This window comes from Populus euphratica, unplaced genomic scaffold (genome assembly GCF_000495115.2).
Source record: "Populus euphratica unplaced genomic scaffold, PopEup_1.0 scaffold1186.1, whole genome shotgun sequence".
Lineage (NCBI taxonomy): Eukaryota > Viridiplantae > Streptophyta > Magnoliopsida > Malpighiales > Salicaceae > Populus > Populus euphratica.
In genome coordinates, this window is record NW_011501044.1 from 1 (window position 1) to 20,806 (window position 20,806).

Sequence of the window (20,806 nt, forward strand, 5' to 3'; positions counted from 1 at the left end):
CATTGATTACCCTTTTCCTTTTTTGTTTTAATATCGGATGCATTTTTGCATTTCTTGATCATGTTCTTCTTACAGATGTTCCATGTAATCAAGGAATGGGAATTACTTTTTAGAAAGTTTTCTGATGATTTTTTTTTTCCTTTCCAAACAATCAAGGCATCCATTGAATAGTTTTTGTATCTCAAGATTAAATTTAGAATTATAAAATGTAACCATGTTTTCAGATTAAACGGGTTAATCTAGAATTATTGAATTTATAATATAAAATTATATTTTTCAAATATTTCTATATTTTCAATGCAAAATGGGAAGTTACACATCACAGGCAAGAAAAACTTTCTTGTGATTGCATGGAGCAAAAATCAATAGACAATAAATTAATTTACAAAATATCTCCAGCGGTTTTAGAAAAAAAGAAAATCGGCAAAACCAGAAAAGAACCACAAGGTCAAAAACAAAACGCAAATTTAGAAGGTGGAGGAATCAATTTAATTTACACAGAAGGCAACAAAAAGGCGTTACAAAACTCAATTTAATTTATTTTTAAAATAAAATGTTATTATATTTTTATTTACTCACCCCGTACAAGTTTTATAGCTACGTTCATTAAACTAGAAAAGTGAAACGGATAAAAAAGGCTAGACATGGTAAAATGGAATCTGGTAAACAAAATATATATATATATGAAAATAAGTAAATGTAATTAATTAGTTAAAATATTAAATAAATGAGATTGACCTCTTTCCACGAAGCAAGGCTTCCATTTATGCACGTTCGGGCGCCGTCCCGAATCTGCAAACTGCCGTACGTTTTTTAATTGTTCCAGAAAACTTATAGTGTAGTCACTCACACCATCTGTTTCATCCATCCACTCGTGTATTCTTCACAAGGGGGTTGCAATGGTCTGCATTTCCAGATCTTTACGTTGGCTTTTATGTTACATCCGGATTATTAGAGAAGTAAAATGGAATTTTGTATTAATTAAAAATTATTAAAATTTTAAAATTAGTATGCGCGTGATATACACGTAGCCACGCGTAGAAGGGTTTGTTCCACCACGCTTTGATGGCTTGCACAATGTTCTTTAATGATGAAAAATTATTTTATAGCAAGTTATTAGATTCTACACGTCGTCTCTTTCTTTTATTTGTGGTGTTTCTAAATTAATTTTAGTTGGAATTGTTTTTTTCTCTCTCCCCCCTCAAAACTCGTGTCTGACGGTTAAAACTTTACGGTGGTCTGTTACAGATACTTGAGTATCTCGTTCTTTGATTTGTTATTTTTGTTTTTGTCAGTTTTTGCTTTACTTTTTAATTTTATTATTCAATCTTTAATTTTTGCTTTTTTTTTTTTTAATTTTGGTCTTGTTTTTTTTCTTATCTATTTTTATAAAATTTCAATTATTTTTAATTTCATCCTTCAATTAAAATATCTTATTTATTATTTTTTAGGTTTGCTCCTTGTTTTTCGTGGTTTCTTCTTTTTAAGTCATTTGTAAAATTAATTTTTCTTTTTAATTCATCCATTTAATCTAAAATTATGCATTGTTTTTTTTAAAAAAAAATAAATGTGATTATTTGATTTCTATTTTATATTTTTATTTCTTTTACGTGATTGAATTTTTTTTTCAATTTCATTCAAATTCAATGCTTTTAGTCAAATGATTTAAGTCGTAAGTTTTATAAGTTAATATGGATTTTTTTTTATAGATTTTTTTTTTCGATCTCATTACTATACATTGATTTTCTAAAAAATTAAGCTTTATGATTTTCTTTGTTTTTCTTTGTATAGGATTATTCTGATCTTATTGTATGAGCCATGAATTTGACGAGTTAACTTTGATAAAAAAAAATTTCTTTTGGTTACTTTTTTTCCTTGGAGTCTTCTTGTGTTATTAGTTTTTTTTAATTTAATCTTTAAATATTTGATTTGTCGAGAATTAATTTTTATAATTTTTTTTATATTTGGTGCTTCTAATGAAATAGTCCGGTTTTATAAGATAACAAGGGTGGCATCAATTTTCCCTTTTGGTCTTGTTTTCCCCATCTTATAATTCAACACTGTTTTTTTAAAAAAAACTAGGTTTCATAGTCTTCTTTATTTTTCTTTTTATTATGTTATCACGATTTCACAATATGACATGTAGATTTGACAGGTTAACCTGAATAGGTTCATGTGTTTTTTAGATTATAATTGTTATTTCTTTTATCCCCTTGCATGTTAGATTTTATTTTTTAATTTCATCATTTGATATTTAGTTTGTTAAGAATTGAGTTTTAATTTTTTTTTCATATTTGTTATTTTTTGTCAAATGAACCTTGTCATGAGTTTAATGAGTTAACATGAATTAATAACCTTTTAAAAACACACTTACATCGGCTTAATATTATTTTTTTCTCAAATAAATTACATTTAACTTATGACAAAACACAAGTTACATAATTAGTTATGATTTATATGAATAGAAGAAATCATAATTTTACTATCAATTTAATTTTTTTTATTGAAAAAAAATCAAAAAACTCTTGCGGAGATAGAAAAGATAACTATTTTTTCCATCAATTTTCTTATAAAATAGTTCTATTTTTTTTACAAATGATTTTATACTATTTATAATTTTTTACTCAAGATAAATGTTTCGGAAGAAAGATTTTGATACTATTTATAAAGTCAAACACGTTTAGATTGTTTAATAAAAAAATATTTTTTCAAGCTAATGATATATCAATAGATTCCATGAAAAATTGAGTTATTGCTAATATATGTTTTTTTTTAATGTAAAAACAAGGTACGATCTATATATGAAATATATTAAGTTCGACAAGAAAGGAAATTTTAAAGAATACAGCTAATTCCCACCCACAAAATTTTGTCAACTCTATACAGTTCGTGTAGTTGAATCCCACTTTCAAACTTTATTTAAATATAGATTTAAATCTATTAATTTTGAGTAATTTAATAACTTTTGTTAAACCCTATTTAAGAAAATTGATATTATCCCTTTTAAGAAAAAAAATTGTGATTTATGTGGAATAGAAAAAAAGAGAATCTCACCCTTAAATTACAAATAGAAGACTCTCACAAAGGAAAAAAAAAACAGAACGTTCTTTCATCATTTTTATTTTAATAAAAATTTTCTATTATTTTCAAAAACTATATTTTATACCATTTATAAAGAAATATTTTCCTCAGAAGAAAGACTTTGGGTTTTGATACTATTTACAAATTTTATACATTACCCGACCCTTCTTTAACAAAAAATTATATCTTCAAACTAACTTTATTTTATAAACTATTAAAAAAATATAAATACGTGCTATATAAATATATATAAAGGTAGAATTGAATCTAAATATGCAATTTAATAAGCTAAAAAAGGCAATTCTAAAATATATTGTTAGAAATTCCAAAATTTCCAAATGACACCCAATTATTTTTTAGCACAAAAAGAGATTAAAAAAAAAAAGAAGAAGAAGTTTTTTCAACAAAAATGCCTAACTTCTTTTGTCCCCATCACTCACCAAACCCTTTTTTTCTGATCTACACGGGACCCATTGGTCCACCTCACAACATAGCCATAGAGCACCATACTTTGAGTGTGAACAACCTCACACAAGAAATTCCCCATATAGCAAACTCTTTCCAAACTCCAAATTATCCAAAATTCCAACCATCACCACGGTTAAAACCCATCCTAACCATGGTTGTCTATAAATTTACCCACCCCAAAATACCCTCCAAAAAACCACTATTTCCATATCTGTCCCTCTTTCAGACAAATTGCCACCTTTCTCTCTCCCTCTTTATATTTTTCTCCTATTACTCTCATGGGACAGTATCAGTAGAAAAGTTTAACACAAAAAACAAACCTTAAAGTCTCCACCCCCCCTCTCTATGTCTAAACTGTAAGCAGAAGAGGAGAGCAGAGGAGAGGAGAGGAGAGCTTCGTCTTCTTCTTCTTCTGAACCCCAGAAAGGTAAAAAGGGAGACACTTTGTTAATTTCTTCAATGGTTGCAGCTGCTCTTACAAAGCCATAACTCAGTAACTCAGTAAAGATTCAATCTTTCATCGTTTCTTTATTTATCAATAAATCTACTGGATCCCATTTCTTAAAATTTGTATTAAACCATGTCTTTCATGATTAAGTGTTGTTATGTTGCTTGATCTTTTGTGCTTATTAAATGTACTGTCCTAGGATTTTGTAAATGCTTTATTAATTGTTGATGTTAATCAATATCTTGTTATTAATTAATCATCATTTATGTCACGCACAAAAAGGAAGTTCTGGTGATTCTTTTGTGTCTTTTCATGAATCATGATGATAACCCTTTTGGTTCCCTGATAATTCATGGTACGTTGTGTCCTTTCGCTACTTAGTTTTTAAGGAAAGATGGCTCTAGGAGACTTATTGTGCCTGTCTGTGTTATAAAAGGCTTGAAATTTATCTTAAAAGAACTTACATCAGACTTTGTTGCAGACTTACAGTGTTGTTATTATTAAAAAAAGTGAGTTTCTTTCTTTCTTACCTTTTTCTCTGCTTACATAACAAGCAGTTTTTGCTGGAATTTTTCGTTCAATAAGCTACAAAATAATAACTCTCTCTCTCTCTCTCTCTCTCTCTCCTTTTTTTGGTAGAGAATCATTTTCTCCTTGATCTTAGTTGTTACTGATGTAACATCATCCAGTTACAGGTAGATCTGAGGTTTATAAATGCATTATAGTTTTGGCCCTCTAAAAGTTTTGCTCCTATGTTACGATGATCATTAGTGAAGATGGTACCCTCCTGTTTATTCTGTAGTTGCTGGTTGCTAACATTTTATTCAAAAACTTATTGTTTTCTTGATATTGTGACATGTTAACTGGGGTTTTGAGATATTGTATCTAATTTCATTTTAGTACTATTAGTTTGTTTATGGTAATACAGGCATGCTTAGCTGGAATTAAGACTAATTGCCGGTCATGTGAAGGCACAGCCCACCGCCTGGACACCCTGTTGAAGTGTCCGAGTGGAGGCTGGGATCCGTGGTATTTTCGTTTAGGATTTGAATTTATGTTGTCTGCTTCTTGGTGATATTGATTTACCACCAGGTTGAGACAATTATGCAGTTTTTATTTGAATATCCCTGGAATTAATTTTTCTCACTGACATGAGAGAAGCAAGTTCATTTGTTTCAAATCGTAACTGATTTTGATACTATTAATGATAAAGCTTACTTTATGTTATGTTTGCATATTTATTTTTTTGTTTGTTTTACAAATGTCCAGCTAAAGAGAGCCTTAATGGACCTGTGATTATATTTGTATGTCGGTGGAGATCCACTTTGTTGAGCTTCTAAAGCAGTTACTCTGTTTTTGTTTGTTTGATAATTAGGTGTTAGTCTAAGATATGACGTTTATGGTATTCCGTGCTCTCTTTGTTCTACATTAAATTAGAGTTTAATGATTCATTGTACATGACCTACTGTAAGAGATTCGGGGAAACTTTCACTAAATATTTAAGTGCATTTATTTGGGTTGCAGGAGCTTAGCTGTGGCGGCCTTTTGTGCATCACATGCACTGAATTTCAAAGAATAAGAATAGGTGAACTTCTAAGCGATAGTTGTGTGTGGAGATTGATATTGTAAGAGAGGTGGAGCATATCTTAACTGAGCTCAATCTTCTATCCTATCATTAAACTGATTTGGCTGTGGTGTGTGCTGAAATGGGAATCTTTGAAGAAATGGGATTTTGCAACAATCTGGACTTTTTCTCGGCTCCTGGAGAAATGGATGCGGTTCCAGAACGCGAACCAGGGGCAACAATCGAGGAGGATTACAGCGATGAAGAGATGGATGTGGATGAGCTTGAGAGGAGGATGTGGAGAGACAGGATGTTGCTTAGGCGACTTAAAGAGCAGGGTAAGAATACGGAAGTTGTTGATCATGCAAAACATCGTCAGTCTCAGGAGCAAGCACGGAGGAAGAAGATGTCACGAGCACAAGATGGTATCCTGAAATATATGCTGAAGATGATGGAGGTTTGCAAAGCTCAGGGTTTTGTGTATGGGATCATTCCTGAGAAGGGAAAGCCGGTGAGTGGAGCATCTGACAATCTCCGGGGATGGTGGAAGGAAAAAGTCAGGTTTGATCGGAATGGCCCTGCTGCTATCTCCAAGTATCAGGCAGACCATTCAATCCCTGGAAAGAGTGAAGATTGTGGTCCAGCAGCATCCACACCTCACACCTTGCAGGAACTTCAGGATACAACTCTTGGATCGCTTCTGTCAGCCCTGATGCAGCACTGTGATCCACCCCAGAGGCGTTTCCCACTGGAGAAAGGTGTTGCCCCGCCATGGTGGCCCACTGCAAACGAGGAATGGTGGCCTCAACTGGGTTTGCCCAAGGATCAGGGTCCTCCTCCATACAAGAAGCCCCATGATCTGAAGAAGGCTTGGAAAGTCAGTGTTCTGACAGCTGTGATTAAGCACATTTCTCCTGATATTGCCAAGATACGCAAGCTTGTTCGCCAGTCTAAATGTTTGCAGGATAAGATGACTGCCAAGGAGAGTGCCACTTGGCTGGCAATAATTAATCAGGAAGAAACACTGTCCCGAAAATTATATCCAGATAGCTGCCCTCCTGTGTCTGCTGGTGGAAGTGGTTCGTGTGTCATCAGTGATTCCAGTGATTATGATGTTGAAGGAGTGGATGATGAACCCAATGTTGAAGTAGAGGATTGTAAACGTCTTGATGTCAATCTTTTCAACATGGCAACAGCAGCTGGACCAAGAGATAGATTTATGATGCCGCCAGCAGCTCCACAAATTAAGGGAGAGCTTGTTGAAACAAGCATGGATTTCATTCAGAAAAGGAAGCAGCCAGCTGGCGAGCCACACATGTTGGTTGATCAAAAGGTGTACAGGTGCGAGCATCCTCAGTGCCCCTACAACGATTCCGGACTTGGGTTTCTTGACATCACTGCAAGAAATAATCACCAAATGAATTGCCTATACCGCACCAACGCTTCTCAGGGACTTGGATTGTCTAATTTCCAAATTAACAGTGACAAACCAGCTGTGTTTTCTCTCCCATTTCCCCAAACTAAGGCAGCAGCTCCAAACCAGACTCCTTCATTTAATGTTTCAGGACTTAGACTTTCAGAAGATGGCCAAAAAACGATTTCTGATCTTATGTCTTTCTATGATACCAATCTTCAGCGAGACAAGAACATGAATCCTGGGAGTGCCAATGTTATTGGAGATCAAAATCAGCAGCAACTGCAAGAGCAGAAATTTCAATTTCAGCTGAACCCCAGGAATGTGAATTTTATGGGGGACCAAAATCCACAGCAGCAACAGAAATTTCAGTTTCAGCTGGATCCTAGGAATGCTAATATTATCGGTGGTCAAAATCAACAGCAACAACAGAAATTCCAATTTCAGCTGGATGATAGCTTCTATGGCCAAGGGGCTATGGCAGGAAACAACATCACTGAAGCAACCAGCATGCCAGTGAACAATGCTGTTTTCTCATCAACTGAAAATCAGTTTGATCACTGCAAGGCATTTGATTCTGCATTTGATACCAATGTCAGTGACAATATTACTGACTTCAGATTTGGCTCTCCGTTCCCCAGTCCACCAGTTGATTATTCCATGGATCTGATTCCAAAGCAGGATGTTGGCATGTGGTATGTCTAACGAAAGATGCAAAATACCTTGCTGCTCTCCCTGGTTCTGCACCATCCTAGAAGGGGATACAGCTAACATTCTGGGAAGAAGGCCATCATCAACACAGTTTCTGCTTCATAGTGCAGAAACTTCTTCCTTGAGAGTCTTAGTAGTTTAATATGTTCTTATATGTAGATGTTCAAGACATTTGTGAACTTTTGAGTTTCTGTTCTGCTTCTTTATCTTGCTAAGTCTAGGATTTCTAGGTTGCTTTCTGTGCAGTATTGAAGAAGAGCCAATAATGAACTGGCAAGGACCAAACCCATATTCTGTACTGCTGTTGAAAAGTTCATATCGCTATGTAGCTAAGTATATGTACACATACATCAATATATGGTGCTTTCATACATTATGCTGTCTTTTGTGTTGGTGCAAAATCCCTGGATTCCTTGCTTGATCTATTTATTCCTTGTTTTTTCTGATTTTTGTGTGTTGAGTTGAATTAGAAGGGGCCTTATAATGCCCCCACTTTCTCAGCTTGTTCAATGCACCCGGCCAGTTCTTCAAAAGGCACTTGAACAGAATTGCCTCCTTTCCTGTGTGCACAACACACCCTCGCACAGAGGGCATAGAGAAAGTAAGTAGTGGTGGAGTCCAGGAACAGTTCTTGGATTTAGTTGAAGTTACAAGAAAGATGTGGTCCTCTAGCTGTCTAGCAGCACTCAAAAGCTGGCATCTGTATCTTACATCAATCATGGACTCTTCTTGTCGCATCTCAAGAGTTCCAAGCACTGGGATGCTTTTATGTCTAGGGTCAAAAATCTTGATGAAAAGATTCTTTTGCACATTGAACACATGCCTTCCTTTTTAGTTTTAAGCAGCGATGATCTGACAGGTTTGGCTTGGCATCATTTAAAATTGACATGGATTTTAACTCGAATTCAGTCCTAGGATATGATTGAGCTGGGTTCAAAGTCTTTACCATGGAGCTAAGCTTTCTCTCATCCCCGAATCCCATTCCCCCTCCAGGGTTTGAGGCTAGGGTGTGCTGGTGGAGACGTGAAATGAGTAAAATTCATGTACGACGAATATTAGACGTGCGAAAAAGAATTTAGGAGGGTTAGAACTTAGAATTTTCTATTTTTAAAACTAAAAATATAATTTATTAAAGGAGGGGGGGCTGGAAAAAGAATTTTTCCTTGCAGGCCCCTGCCAGCCCCCCTAATTCCACCTCGCTATCAAACTCACACTAAGAGATTAAGGTATAATTTAGAAGAGCGATGCACCACATCAAAAATATAGTTCTTGGTGTTTTTACAGGCAAAACGCAGGTGAAATCACAGTGCACTGCGTTACCAAACTATGGGAAAATATCAAATTAATCCCGTGCTTTTGGTCAGGCACGGGGAGAATAACGGGGGGAACAACCAAGAATCTGATTTGAAAGGAAAGCAAATCCAGAGAACAATTGTATAATGTTCCCTGTGAACATGAAAAAGATCATTCAAAGTTAGGCAGGCAGGTTTTGAAGTTCGCATATTTCCACTTCCTGCGTCCCCTCTTTCAACCCCATCTTTTGTTCCCATTTTTCCCACTTTGATTCCTCTCTCTACGTTAGGTGTATGTCTGTATATATATTTATGCACGCAAGATGCTTGCCCGCGTTTTCTTCTTGCAGAGACTCAGACTCTACAATATCTAGAAGGGACTCAGATCCCCCAGTTATACTTTTCCTGATTGTTCTTCTCTCTTTTTTTCTCAACTCAAGATAACTTTCCGAGGTATCATGAAATTATTAAAATCGTCTAAAAGTTTGAAGATATTATATAAATCACCTTTTGCATCGAGATTTTTTTGTAAATTTTCTTGCCTTTTTCTAGAAATAGCATATAAAAGAGAGGATTTTATAATATATTTTTAGGAATATTAAAGAAAATTATGTCAGAACATCAAACTTATAGATGCTCCAAACAACTATTATAATAAACATTCTTCAAGTCATATAATTTGTCACCATCCGACCATTGTATTATTCACCTGGTCAAATTCAATGCAAATTCTAATGATTCCTTGTCACCATTAGCCCTCACCTTAAGGAAAGTTGTGCACTAATATTTATTGTCCTGAGCTCTGCTGCCGCTGCTGCTTTTCTCCCTTTCCTTTATTAAGCGTTGCTGTTCATATTCGGCGGATTGGTTTGTAAATTAGTGACCAAAGCTTAGATTAATTGAAAAGAATATTGAACCAGTTAAAACCTGTGCATTTGAGGAGTTTATCCATGGTTTTGTTGACCTAATCGGATCAACACCCAATTAAGTTTTTCTTAAAACCAAAATGATAAATAATTAATTCGAGTTAATCTGTGCTTTTTTAAGATTAGACTCTCATACGATCCGAAAAAATAATTAACTAGAGTAGAGTAAATTTAATTACCTGTAAAATAACTTAAACATCTGAATGTGATTTTTTAAATATTTTTTTTTTAAGAGAGGGTGAATAGATTCCAGCCATCAAGGACAGGCCTAGAAATATCCAATAGGAAACAGAATTTAACACAGCCCATGTTTAGGTTAAGAGTTACACCAACCCAAATACGTTTAAGCCTTACCAAAAGGCCAGATTAGAGGAGATAATCAAATTAATTGGCAGGTATGATATCCTATTTAAGCCTTAAGCATCTTTCTTCATTCCATAGACATGTCTCTAGGCCTTATAGCCTCGAGGACCTGGACCATCTATCCTAACAAGCCCATGTTGATAGTTTTTGCAGTCATGAACCTGTTAAAGCTTTAGAAGATCTCCGGCCTGGGCAAGGTTTGTTTTTTTTTTTTTTTAAATGTTATATTATCTTCACCTGTTTCATACGAGGCTTGGTTAAAATTTAGTTTAATTTTTTAATTTTTCTCAGCTGTTCTGGACTGATTTAAATCAATCTAAATTAACTAACCTACGTACCTACCTACCTAAATATCATCATTTGTATATTTTAAATGAATACCATAATAAAATATTAAGAATATAATTATATAGATCTAAGATGATATACAGGTGTTATAAAATTTCTTCTAATAATTTAGAGAAAATCTAAGTGGTAAATTGGGTAGATAAAAGGTTTGTTCTGTATTTTGATCTTCGGAGTTCAAATCTTAATACTATTATTTTTCTATTAAAATCTTTTAAAGATAAAATTTAATATCGGTTTACATACAAGTTGATGGAGAATATCTTAACCATTGAAAAAAAAATAAAAAAATTTGAAGATAGACAAGGAAGCTCACTAGACTAATAATTAAGGTTTAGTTGACCTCGCCTGTTTGTCGGTTTTTCTTCAGCTCCCATCTCTTATAATTTATTCTCTTGAATTTCATGCATAAACTAATGCAAAAAGTCTTCTCAGGCTGATGTCAATCTTTTCTGTCTCTTCTCTCCCTTATAATTGAAAACTACCTGCCTAGTTCTTCCCATTATTTGTTTTTTTGTCTGAAAGTTTCAAGTCTTCAAGATTCCATTTCTGTTGAGTGTTTGGTAGTTAGTTTCCGGGAAATTGTCTTCATGGGACAGGAAACAAGAAAACTTTCAGATGAATATGAAGTTTCAGACATTCTAGGAAGAGGTGGGTTCTCAGTTGTCAGGAGAGGTATACTGAAGACAAGTGGAGATAGGAGGCAGGTGGCCATCAAGACATTGAAAAGATTAGGCCCGTCAACTCCATCAGGAATTCCGAGATCTCGCGGTGATGGTGAGAGAAGCATTTCTTCTTTCAAATTCCCAACATGGAGGCAGGTTTCAGTATCTGATGCTTTACTTACAAATGAAATATTGGTTATGAGAAAGATAGTAGAAAATGTATCGCCGCATCCGAATGTGATTGACCTCTATGATGTTTATGAGGATCAAAATGGGGTGCATCTTGTGTTGGAGCTTTGTTCTGGTGGAGAGCTGTTTGACAGAATTGTCGCTCGAGACAGGTACTCTGAGAGTGAAGCAGCAGCTGTGGTTAGGCAGATTGCAGAAGGTCTGGGAGCTCTTCACAGGGCTAATATTGTTCATAGAGACTTGAAGCCAGAGAACTGTCTTTTCTTGAATGAAAACGATGATTCTACTCTGAAGATTATGGACTTTGGATTGAGTTCTGTGGAAGAGTTCACCGATCCAGTAGTAGGGTTGTTTGGTTCCATTGATTATGTCTCACCAGAAGCTCTTTCTCAAGGCAGAATTAGCTCTAAAACTGATATGTGGTCTTTGGGAGTAATCTTGTATATCCTGCTCTCAGGGTGAGTTAATTTTCTCGTGTCTCAAATTGTACCCTATCATTTGTTGCCATAAGTCAACGATCAAGATGCCGATTTTCGGTTCAAGTTCTCAGTTTTTTTTGTTTTCTTCCTTCGATATTCCAGGTACCCGCCTTTCATTGCTCAGTCCAACAAGCAGAAACAACAAGTGATACTGGCTGTATGTTGATATTTTCTTGCCTCCACCAAAGCTAGATCATTTTCTTCACTGTTCAGTTTATCCTACTTCGATGTTTCTGAAAGGCAAATGATTTGCTATGCAGGGTGATTTCACTTTCTATGAGAAGACGTGGAAGAACATTACTTCATCAGCAAAACAACTGATCACTGATCTCCTGCAAGTTGATCCCGAAAGGAGACCGAGTGCTCATGATGTACAGATTCCCAAAGCCTTAACTTATTGGTCTTTTCCTATTATTATCGAAAGCCTCCTCTAAAAAAACATACTGCATGTGGTGACAGGTTTTAAATCATCCTTGGGTGATAGGGGATTCTGCAAAAGAGGAACAAATGGACCCCGAGATTGTCTCAAGGCTGCAGAGTTTCAATGCCCGTCGCAAATTCCGAGCTGCAGCAATAGCCAGTGTGTGGAGTAGCACAATTTTCTTAAGAACCAAAAAGTTGAAATCTTTACTAGGATCACATGACCTCAAGGAGGATGAAATCGAGAAACTCAGGCTACATTTTTCCAAATTGTGAGTACTCAAACTATTTCGTGCCCCGAAGTTTTAGTTCAGTTTGCGTAGAGTTTTAGGTTTATCAGCATTTGACCGCTGATAAATTGCATAAAGAAGCTTTAACATTTTGATTGCCCTATTATCAATTTTTCATATTCTAACGGGAAATATATGTGTGCAGGTGTGCAAAAGGTGATAATGCTACTCTATCCGAATTCGAGGAGGTGCTGAAAGCAATGAACATGTCGTTACTGATCCCTATGGCACCCCGCATCTTCGATCTATTTGACAACAACCGGGATGGAACAGTTGACATGAGGGAGATTCTTTGTGGTTTCTCCAGCCTCAGGAACTCTCAAGGGGATGATGCTCTCCGTCTGTGCTTCCAGGTATGCTCTGTTCCCTGATTTCCCTCCAACTTGCAACATCAACAAGAAAATAATTTTCCCACTTTCTGCCTTTCGGCCAACAGATGTATGATACAGACCGATCCGGGTGCATCACGAAGGAAGAAGTAGCATCAATGCTCAGAGTAAGCTGCTTCCCTAACAATTTTTATAACTTGAAAAGTTTAAATTGCTTCCAAGATTAGATGACATATAGAATGTTTTTCGAGCAGGCTTTGCCCGAGGACTGCCTTCCAGCAGATATAGCAGAACCGGGGAAATTGGACGAGATATTTGATAGGATGGATGCCAACAGTGATGGAAAAGTCACCTTTGATGAGTTCAAAGCTGCAATGAAAAGGGACAGTTCGCTTCAGGATGTGGTCCTCTCATCTCTTCGGCAACAATAATTTTCCCACTTTCTGCCTTCACCACCATCTTTCCAGCTATGTTTTTTTTTTTTTCCCACTACCATCATTCCAGATATGCTTTTTGTTTTTTTCAAAGTCTTTCTTTTAGCTAATGCTATTCAGGCAATAGAGATTGTGACTAAATGAGGTAAAAGAAATTTTGTTTCTTAATTTGCTGAAGTTAGGAACTTTCTCAGTCTGATGGATACTAAACCAGTAGAAGCATAGATATCAGGGAACATAACCATGCTTGATGCTTGAACAGGTTTCACTTCATAAACAGAAAAACAAGATGCAGCTGTTAATTCAGGTACAGCTTTTCAGGAGATCTTAGTAATGTTCCATCATGTATCCATATGGTCAGGCTCAACTCACCTGCTAATCTTCTCCTATAATCTTGCATTTGGCTCACCAAATTTTTTTTGAAAATAGGCATAATCGGAGTTGGAAGCTACGGTGGTTTTGAACTTGCAGATGAATTTGTGCCCATCCACTATGTAGCTTTGTAAAATTTACACAAATTCTTAGAACAAAATGAAATCGTGCAAGATCCAAAATTCTATATTTCCATTCAACGTAATCAGGATATTTCCCTTGATTTAGCAATTCTTGCTACATGAACTCGGTTCAAAATAGATTCAAGGCAATTATATGAACTCTACAATTTTCTATCCTATGACAAAATAAGTGGGTTAATACAAATAATCATCCCCATCAAGACCTTTCGTGAGATCGCCGCTTCTGTTGTCAGTACTCTCGTTGGAATCATCGGTATTTTGTACATCATGATTCACTTGCTCGCTGGTGATTGTTACATCCAGCCAGCTTAACTCTTCAGCTTCTGTGGCCTCCAAATCCTCCATCTAGTCTCCCATATTGGCCCCCATAACTTCTAAGATCAATGTTGCTTCTCATGCACCTGGATTTAGTTGCCTCAGCTCGCCTTCTGGGGTGAAAAAAAAGAAAAAAAAGCATCTGCAACATGTTACATTCAAGGAGACAGTTCAATCAAGAGAAGGGGATCGCAAGGCTGTAAAATATCATGCAATATTATATCAGGACGACAACAGGATTTCTTATTTGCCAATCAACTCTGATGAATGGCAAAGAAAAGCTTTTTGATCGATTACCCTTCTCTTCAATGTGACTAAAGCATTGACAGACCTTATGAATTTGTGCGGGAACCAAGGATTGATCAGTGGTAGTGAAACTGGTATCATGACTTCATCAAGGATAACAATCAATCCATGAAGCTTAATGAATCTAAGGAATGCTTGGTAAACACAAACACACACACACACACATACAAGTTTTGTAATGAATAATTAAAATTAAGAGTTTTTTTTTCAGAAAAAGAGAATTTATAAACAAATTATTGATTAGATGGGTTTTTTTCTCCCTTAATCACCACGTGATCAATTACAGCATAACATTATTTTGAATAAAAAAAATTATTAGTACATCAAAACCATAAAAAAATAATTAAAAAAATCAATTTAATATTTTTTAAAAAACAAATACACTTTTAAAAAGCACAAAAACACACAAGTTCCTGCACTTCAGGGGTGAGCCAGCATTTCCTGGCAAGTGCGAGCGGTGAGGTGGGCAGGACCTGAACAGTATGAACTGAAATTGAATTGTGACTCAATTCGGGCTCAGCTCACCCAAAGGAATTCTAACAGATTATATAACTCTTGCTTACAGACATAGTAACTTGCTTGCATGTCAGATGTTCTCAACGTCACTTTGTATGCCCTGTCATCATGCTCATATTTTGCAACCCTGTACTTGGTGGCCATCCCATCTCGCTCAATCTTATTTGCTGTATATACAAAAGCTTCAACTAGTTCTTCATAAAACTTTGCGAATACTTGCTTGGTATAAATATTTGCAGCCTGTTGTTCCATTGGCGATGGCGTCTTAAGTACAGGAGTGGTGCAAATTGTATCGTAGGCTGCTTCTATTTCCTTTTCCAGAGAATGTTCGAGCGCAAGTTCATACTGTTTAAAGAACAAAGGTATTGCGGTCTGTTGATTCACATGCCCGTCAAAGAAGGAGCTGACACCATGATTTGAAGAAAGGGCAGCAAAGAAAGTGCTACGAAAATAAACTGGTGCCCATTGTTGGCGAGCATTGTGCATAGCTTGAGCCTTGAAGCCACTCGATCATTCTCATCCTTTCCTTCTTAACTACTTACAAATTTCCAACCCCAACAACTACAAGTATGGATTTTGGGTGGTTTGCTTAGAGCCCGATCCAGGCCCATGGGCGCATCATTTTTTTCCATAAGAAGAATTTTTGTTTATCTTATTTGATAAATTCAAGTCATTTAGATGGTGAGGATCTAAGAATAAAGATCTTTGTTTTTAATCTCATCTTGCCCTTTTCACTAGGCTAAATCAAGATGCATACATGCTCGTGAAATTGTTGAAGTAATTTACTAGAAGGTGAAGATTTTATTGAATTCTAATTGATATAGAAAATTACATGTCAGGGAATTTCTTTTCAAGATTGTAGTGTATTAGAAAAATAGCAAGAAATTACAGGGAAATTTTAGAATGTTCTTCAGAGTATTTTTAGTGAGTAACTATACTTAAACAGAGAGACCAGCCATATTCCTCCCTAAGTTTATAAGGAGAAAAATCAGCTCAGAAAATCGAAAATGGAAAAAAATTATTGAAACTTTTTAACTCATTTTCTTTTAAAGTAATTAAGAGAAAACAAACATGAAAAATGAAAAACTAAGGATATTTTGATCCTCTTTTTTTCCCCGCCTCCCCATCCACCCGCAACAGAACCCAACAAAGCAAAATCTAAACAAACCTTAACAATCCCCAGGCCTGGAAGTCCAAGAAACACTCAAACAGAATAGTTACAAGAAACAGAGGTGGTTGTTGAACTAGTTGGAGAATTTGAGACAGAATCAGACAACAACCTGTCCTTCCCACTTTCACTTTCCTCGTCAATGCTCCTTGTAACACCAACCTCTTCAACTCCTCCTGTGCTATTATCTTCTAATATGTAGCCAGCCGGATTGGCCTCATTTCCATAGCAACATGCATCAAATATCAAGTCAATGTTGTCTTCAAACCCTGTATGATCGAACAAGTCCGGTAACTCGCAGGATTTTTCGAGAGGAAGATCGGGCATTGTGAGGCTCAATCCTGAATCCATACAAAAGCTCCATGCTAGCTCGTGCTCTTCAATAGTGTCCATAATTACCATAGGAGGCGTGCCAGCCAAGCTTGAATTTAGCTGTGAACATTGAAGTTGCGAAGACGACGAGACTATCTTTTGTTCTTGTTCCTCTTGTTGTTGTGGTGGTGGTGTTGGTTGTTCAACTTCCACTTCCACTTCCACGCTGGAATCAATCGAGTTGTTAAGAAGTTGTTGTTCTTGGAGGATTCGGTCTATAGGGATGCCTTTCTTCCTCAACCGTTCTATGTAATTGCTAACATCAAAATTGGTCACCGCATTTGCTCCTCTATACTGTATCGCCGCCATATCATACGCTGCCGCTGCCTCTTCTTGTGTATCTTTACGGAATTAACAAACAAAAAGTAGACAAACAAAATCTGATTAGTGAATTAATTAATCAAGCAATCGATAAATTAAGGATATGCGAGTAGAAAAGTAGCTTTATGATACAGAATAAATCGAGGTTGGTTGCTTTAAATAATAAAGCTAGATTGGGAATTCACATGCTTACTGCATAGTATTTTAATAACTGCATTCAAATCTCACTTTTGGAGTATTAAAAAAAATATACCAAGCAACAAAGCTAACCGAGTTAGTTCCCTTGATCGTGCCCTAGCTAGTTGTTGAATGAGACCTTGCTACTTAATTAGACAAGTACAGCATCAAGAATCAGCCGTACTTCAAAGTTTTTCAACCAAAAAGATTGTCCATTTCCAAGTTTGTAAAGCTCCACGCCACCTAGCCTTTCTCTCTTTTTGAAAATTTTTTGATGGGGTTCTTCTAGGTGATCGATCCTCTTTTTGGTGAAGCTTTTGTGGTTAGTACCAAGGGAAAAGTTTTTATAGCCCTTATAGATTTGTGAACATTCCATTTCAGCCCTTGTAGTTTGAATTTCCCAATTTTAATCTTGCAGTTTTGAAAGAGTTCAAACCTAGGCATATAGCCATCATGTATCTAACTAAACCTAACAAAATGCCCATCTCCCCCTTCTTTATCTTCCAAACTCCCATGCATGTCAATAACATCCCACAAAAATTCTCAGATCCCGATAAAAGAATTCACAAAGGAGGGCCCAGAGTGACTTTAGCAGTTTAGCTTGTGCTGGCTATTTAACTTCCAGGGATCGCATTGGAAATCCTTGGAAACTACAAGATCAAAACTGAGTGATCTTAAACTACAAGGACCAAAGTGGAAAGTCGCTGAATCTATAAAGGCAGGAAATAGTTTACCCCAACTCTTGCACCAAAAATGGTGTGAAAGCTACCCCACCCATGTGGCCATGTATTCTCTTCTAATGCAAAGAGACAAAATGAAAATGTTCTGACTTTAAGGCCACCACCATCAATCCGCCTTCGACTGCCATCTCTCCTCGTTAATAAGCAATCTAGGCCTGCCATGGGGGTCACCAGAGGCCGACACCATTAACAAGGGCCACTAAGGTGGCTAGTTAATGCCTAATTTGTGGGCATATAAGCCTTACCCTGTAGTAGATGTTCAAGCCTAAGGATGCACCCCACAATTTTCTTGATGAACCCTAGCATTGGTCCCTGCACTAGCGATGGAATGCCCCAGGCTTTTGCAAGCAAAAAGATTAAAGATCTAGGGTTTTTGACAAAACTGACACGCCCATTTTAGTCATGGTAAGGGCGTGTCACCTGACCTACTGATGGAAATTGAATTGTGGGCGTCACGTCTTATACTAATTTAGTAATCGGCGTGGCATGGTGATCTAAAAATCTAATCCTTTTTAGCATCTAAAACGGTAATCTAATCCTGGGCCCTGGTGCATTTGCAGGTGCTACTATTGTAAACTGAAAAACAGTTCATAGATATCAAACCTTAAAGCTTGTTTCCAATTTAGTCCCCCACAAACATTTTTATCACAGAACCTGCCATTTTGACAGCATGAGAAAAGGGTTTGTGCCACGTTAGCTTGAGTGGACCCACACTGACAGCTTTGAATTTGGCATCCAGCCAGCATAAAAGTTGCCCGTCCTATCCTGCTTCTAATGCAAATCCAAAATGGGACTCCACTATTCGACTCATCCAAAAGAAATCCGCCTTTCTAAAAGTTTCTTCAAGATCGGTAGAGCTTGTCAATTCGAGTCGAGATAAATAATAATAATAATAATAATAATTTTTGTCATCAAATCTCAAACCAAATTTTCCAATCTGGGAGGACTTTGGAGAAAAAAGCAAAGTCAAAAGCCAAGTTGTATTCTTCCTAAAGTATACATTCATTCATGCATTCTCCAAATCCAGGAAAAACAGCAAATCGTTACTATCTCATGCTAAGAAGGTATAGTTTCCATGGTCACAGTAAAATGAGGGAGAGGAGCGTACTGTAAGTTCCAAGGTAGAGATACTTATTCCCATAAACTCGTCCAATTCTAGCTTCCCATCGGCCATTATGATGATGCCTGTCAAATTCCAAGCCAAGCCAGTCACATCGATTATAACCAATGCCAAAAATAAAGTACTTAAATTGTAATCAGTCGATTGGTGAAATAAAGTGCAAGAGAAAAGCGGCATTTACCTGGCCACCCCACGGTATTTGGAGACTCCTCTGGAGAATCCACTGCTTTGCCGTCTAAGAGATGCTAAGTACTCTTCTTTAGTCACCTTTTGCATCTCTTCGATCTCTTTTGTGTATGTTTCTATCTGCATCATCATCATCACCAATTAATATTCAAAATAGGCTTTGAAATCGTGTTTTGCTCTAATCACACCTTTAATCCCGTTTAGTTTTATTGATTAAACGTAAATTATATATATATATATATATATGTATATGTAAAAACTACAACTTAATTAAGAAAAAACTATAATTTATAAAAAAATTAATCTTTTCATTTCAAATCATAACCGCATAGCTACCAAAATCCGAAACACTCATTTTGAAAGTTATGGCCCACATGCTTGCGCCGGATCCATGTAATAATTTAAAATGTAACTTAGGATTTCAAAGAAAACACCAAAAGAAAGTACATGGATGTTGATAATGGTCAAAGCTTAAAAAGAAGTCAAAGAAACAATGTGAGGTTACCGGAAAATTCAAGGTTGTCTCTGACCCCCAGTACTTTAGGGCAGCTAGATCATAGGTGTGTGCGGCTGCCTCCTCATTATCATAGGCACCTACGTGTTACACACAATCAGGACCCATGATCTTTGTTTTAAGGAAATGAAAAGGGATTCTTATTATTATGTATATAAAAAATAGATTGAGATCATTAAGGTGGAGTGCTTACCCAAATAAACTAAGCAGCAGAATGTGAAAGTTGCAGTGACAGGGATGATTTTAAAGATTAAAACATGGTCAGAACACGTAAGAAGATGGATTAAAAATATATAATTAAAAAATATAAAAAAAGATTATAGATCTCCTTGGTTTTCGTTAATCTTTAATTAATTAAGCAAAATTCACCTTGTTTTCCCTTCTTGTTTTGAATGCTGTTCCATGAACTCTTATCCCAAAGATGAGCTTCAAACCTTCCTGTCCATCTATGTCTGTTCTTGATCAATCAACAAAGCATGTCACACATGCAAATTTTGAAGACCCCACAGGAAGGAAAAAAAAAAAATCACACTTGAGCAAGGTTTTGGTACCTGGTGACTCCTCTATAAATGGAACTTCTTTTGCCAGAGTTATGACTGTTATTAGCAGCAGCATTCTGGGATTTGCCTTGATTGCTCTTTTGATTCTTTCTAATGCGTTTGGGCTTTGGTTTCTGAATGCTTTCAGAGGCAATACAAGAAGATGAGGAGGAGGAGGAGGAGGAGGAGGAGCAGGAGGAAGACCTCTTCATTTACTTCTTCTTTTGGCAACGTGAGAGCACAAAATATGATGGAATGCAAGCAAGAGTTGTCAGAGGAAAAAAGATGGGTCTCTGCTATATTAATTAACCCGTGAGGTCTCCCTTGTTTTCCTACTCCAGTTTAGATTTTGTGACTTTGGGAATTGGAAGGAGTGTATTTTGGCAACCAAAAGTGGTTTACCAAAACAAGGAGAGACAGTGGAAAGGGAAGAAGCGGGGGTGAGAGGTAATAAAATAACACACAGAACCAAGACAGGGGAGGAGTGGAGAGGAGGCCACTTGACTAGAGCATGTTTCTTGGGGGTTAACTTTATAACCCAACACGGGGTTAAGGATTTTTGAGCTGGGTTAGTTAACCTTGAGTTAAATCTGAGGCCT

General features: G+C 36.3%; 3 protein-coding genes across 6 annotated transcripts; 2 read left to right on the forward strand and 1 right to left on the reverse strand.

Annotated features, from left to right (window-relative positions):
* The first annotated feature begins 3,825 nt into the window (after positions 1 to 3,825).
* LOC105117137 (ETHYLENE INSENSITIVE 3-like 1 protein) lies at positions 3,826 to 8,078 on the forward strand. Of its 4 annotated transcripts, XM_011014699.1 has the most exons (4): positions 3,826 to 4,050; positions 4,926 to 5,026; positions 5,522 to 5,582; positions 5,681 to 8,078. In XM_011014699.1, the coding sequence occupies exon 4, from the start codon at positions 5,704 to 5,706 to the stop codon at positions 7,678 to 7,680; it is 1,977 nt and encodes a 658-aa protein (XP_011013001.1). In that variant the 5' UTR covers positions 3,826 to 4,050; positions 4,926 to 5,026; positions 5,522 to 5,582; positions 5,681 to 5,703; the 3' UTR covers positions 7,681 to 8,078. The 4 variants fall into 4 exon arrangements, with proteins under 4 accessions (XP_011013001.1, XP_011012999.1, XP_011013000.1 ...); XM_011014697.1 differs by having other exon boundaries at positions 5,522 to 8,078; XM_011014698.1 differs by lacking the exon at positions 4,926 to 5,026.
* Positions 8,079 to 10,897: 2,819 nt separating this feature from the next.
* Positions 10,898 to 13,611, forward strand: LOC105117138 (calcium and calcium/calmodulin-dependent serine/threonine-protein kinase-like). Its single transcript, XM_011014700.1, has 7 exons — positions 10,898 to 11,924; positions 12,048 to 12,102; positions 12,206 to 12,316; positions 12,405 to 12,637; positions 12,801 to 13,008; positions 13,092 to 13,151; positions 13,239 to 13,611. Exons 1-7 carry the CDS (start codon positions 11,203 to 11,205, stop codon positions 13,413 to 13,415), a joined length of 1,566 nt encoding a protein of 521 aa, XP_011013002.1. The 5' UTR covers positions 10,898 to 11,202; the 3' UTR covers positions 13,416 to 13,611.
* Positions 13,612 to 16,189: 2,578 nt separating this feature from the next.
* Positions 16,190 to 20,693, reverse strand: LOC105117139 (ethylene-responsive transcription factor WRI1-like). Its single transcript, XM_011014701.1, has 7 exons — positions 20,220 to 20,693; positions 20,038 to 20,120; positions 19,862 to 19,870; positions 19,660 to 19,748; positions 19,150 to 19,274; positions 18,957 to 19,033; positions 16,190 to 16,951 (listed from the first exon to the last, which is right to left on the reverse strand). Exons 1-7 carry the CDS (start codon positions 20,417 to 20,419, stop codon positions 16,275 to 16,277), a joined length of 1,260 nt encoding a protein of 419 aa, XP_011013003.1. The 5' UTR covers positions 20,420 to 20,693; the 3' UTR covers positions 16,190 to 16,274.
* Between the last annotated feature and the right edge of the window lie 113 nt (positions 20,694 to 20,806).

Bases quoted from the DNA above. Each gene is read 5' to 3' on its own strand.
- LOC105117137 (XM_011014697.1), top strand. From the start codon at position 5,704: ATGGGAATCTTTGAAGAAATGGGATTTTGCAACAATCTGGACTTTTTC.
- LOC105117138 (XM_011014700.1), top strand. From the start codon at position 11,203: ATGGGACAGGAAACAAGAAAACTTTCAGATGAATATGAAGTTTCAGAC. The intron at 11,925-12,047 runs GTGAGTTAATTT...TCGATATTCCAG, and splicing joins TTGTATATCCTGCTCTCAGG to GTACCCGCCTTTCATTGCTC. The intron at 13,152-13,238 runs GTAAGCTGCTTC...TTTTTCGAGCAG, and splicing joins AAGTAGCATCAATGCTCAGA to GCTTTGCCCGAGGACTGCCT.
- LOC105117139 (XM_011014701.1), bottom strand. From the start codon at position 20,419: ATGAAGAGGTCTTCCTCCTGCTCCTCCTCCTCCTCCTCCTCCTCCTCA. The intron at 20,121-20,219 runs GTACCAAAACCT...GATCAAGAACAG, and splicing joins ATTTATAGAGGAGTCACCAG to ACATAGATGGACAGGAAGGT. The intron at 19,034-19,149 runs GTAAATGCCGCT...GGAATTTGACAG, and splicing joins AAATACCGTGGGGTGGCCAG to GCATCATCATAATGGCCGAT.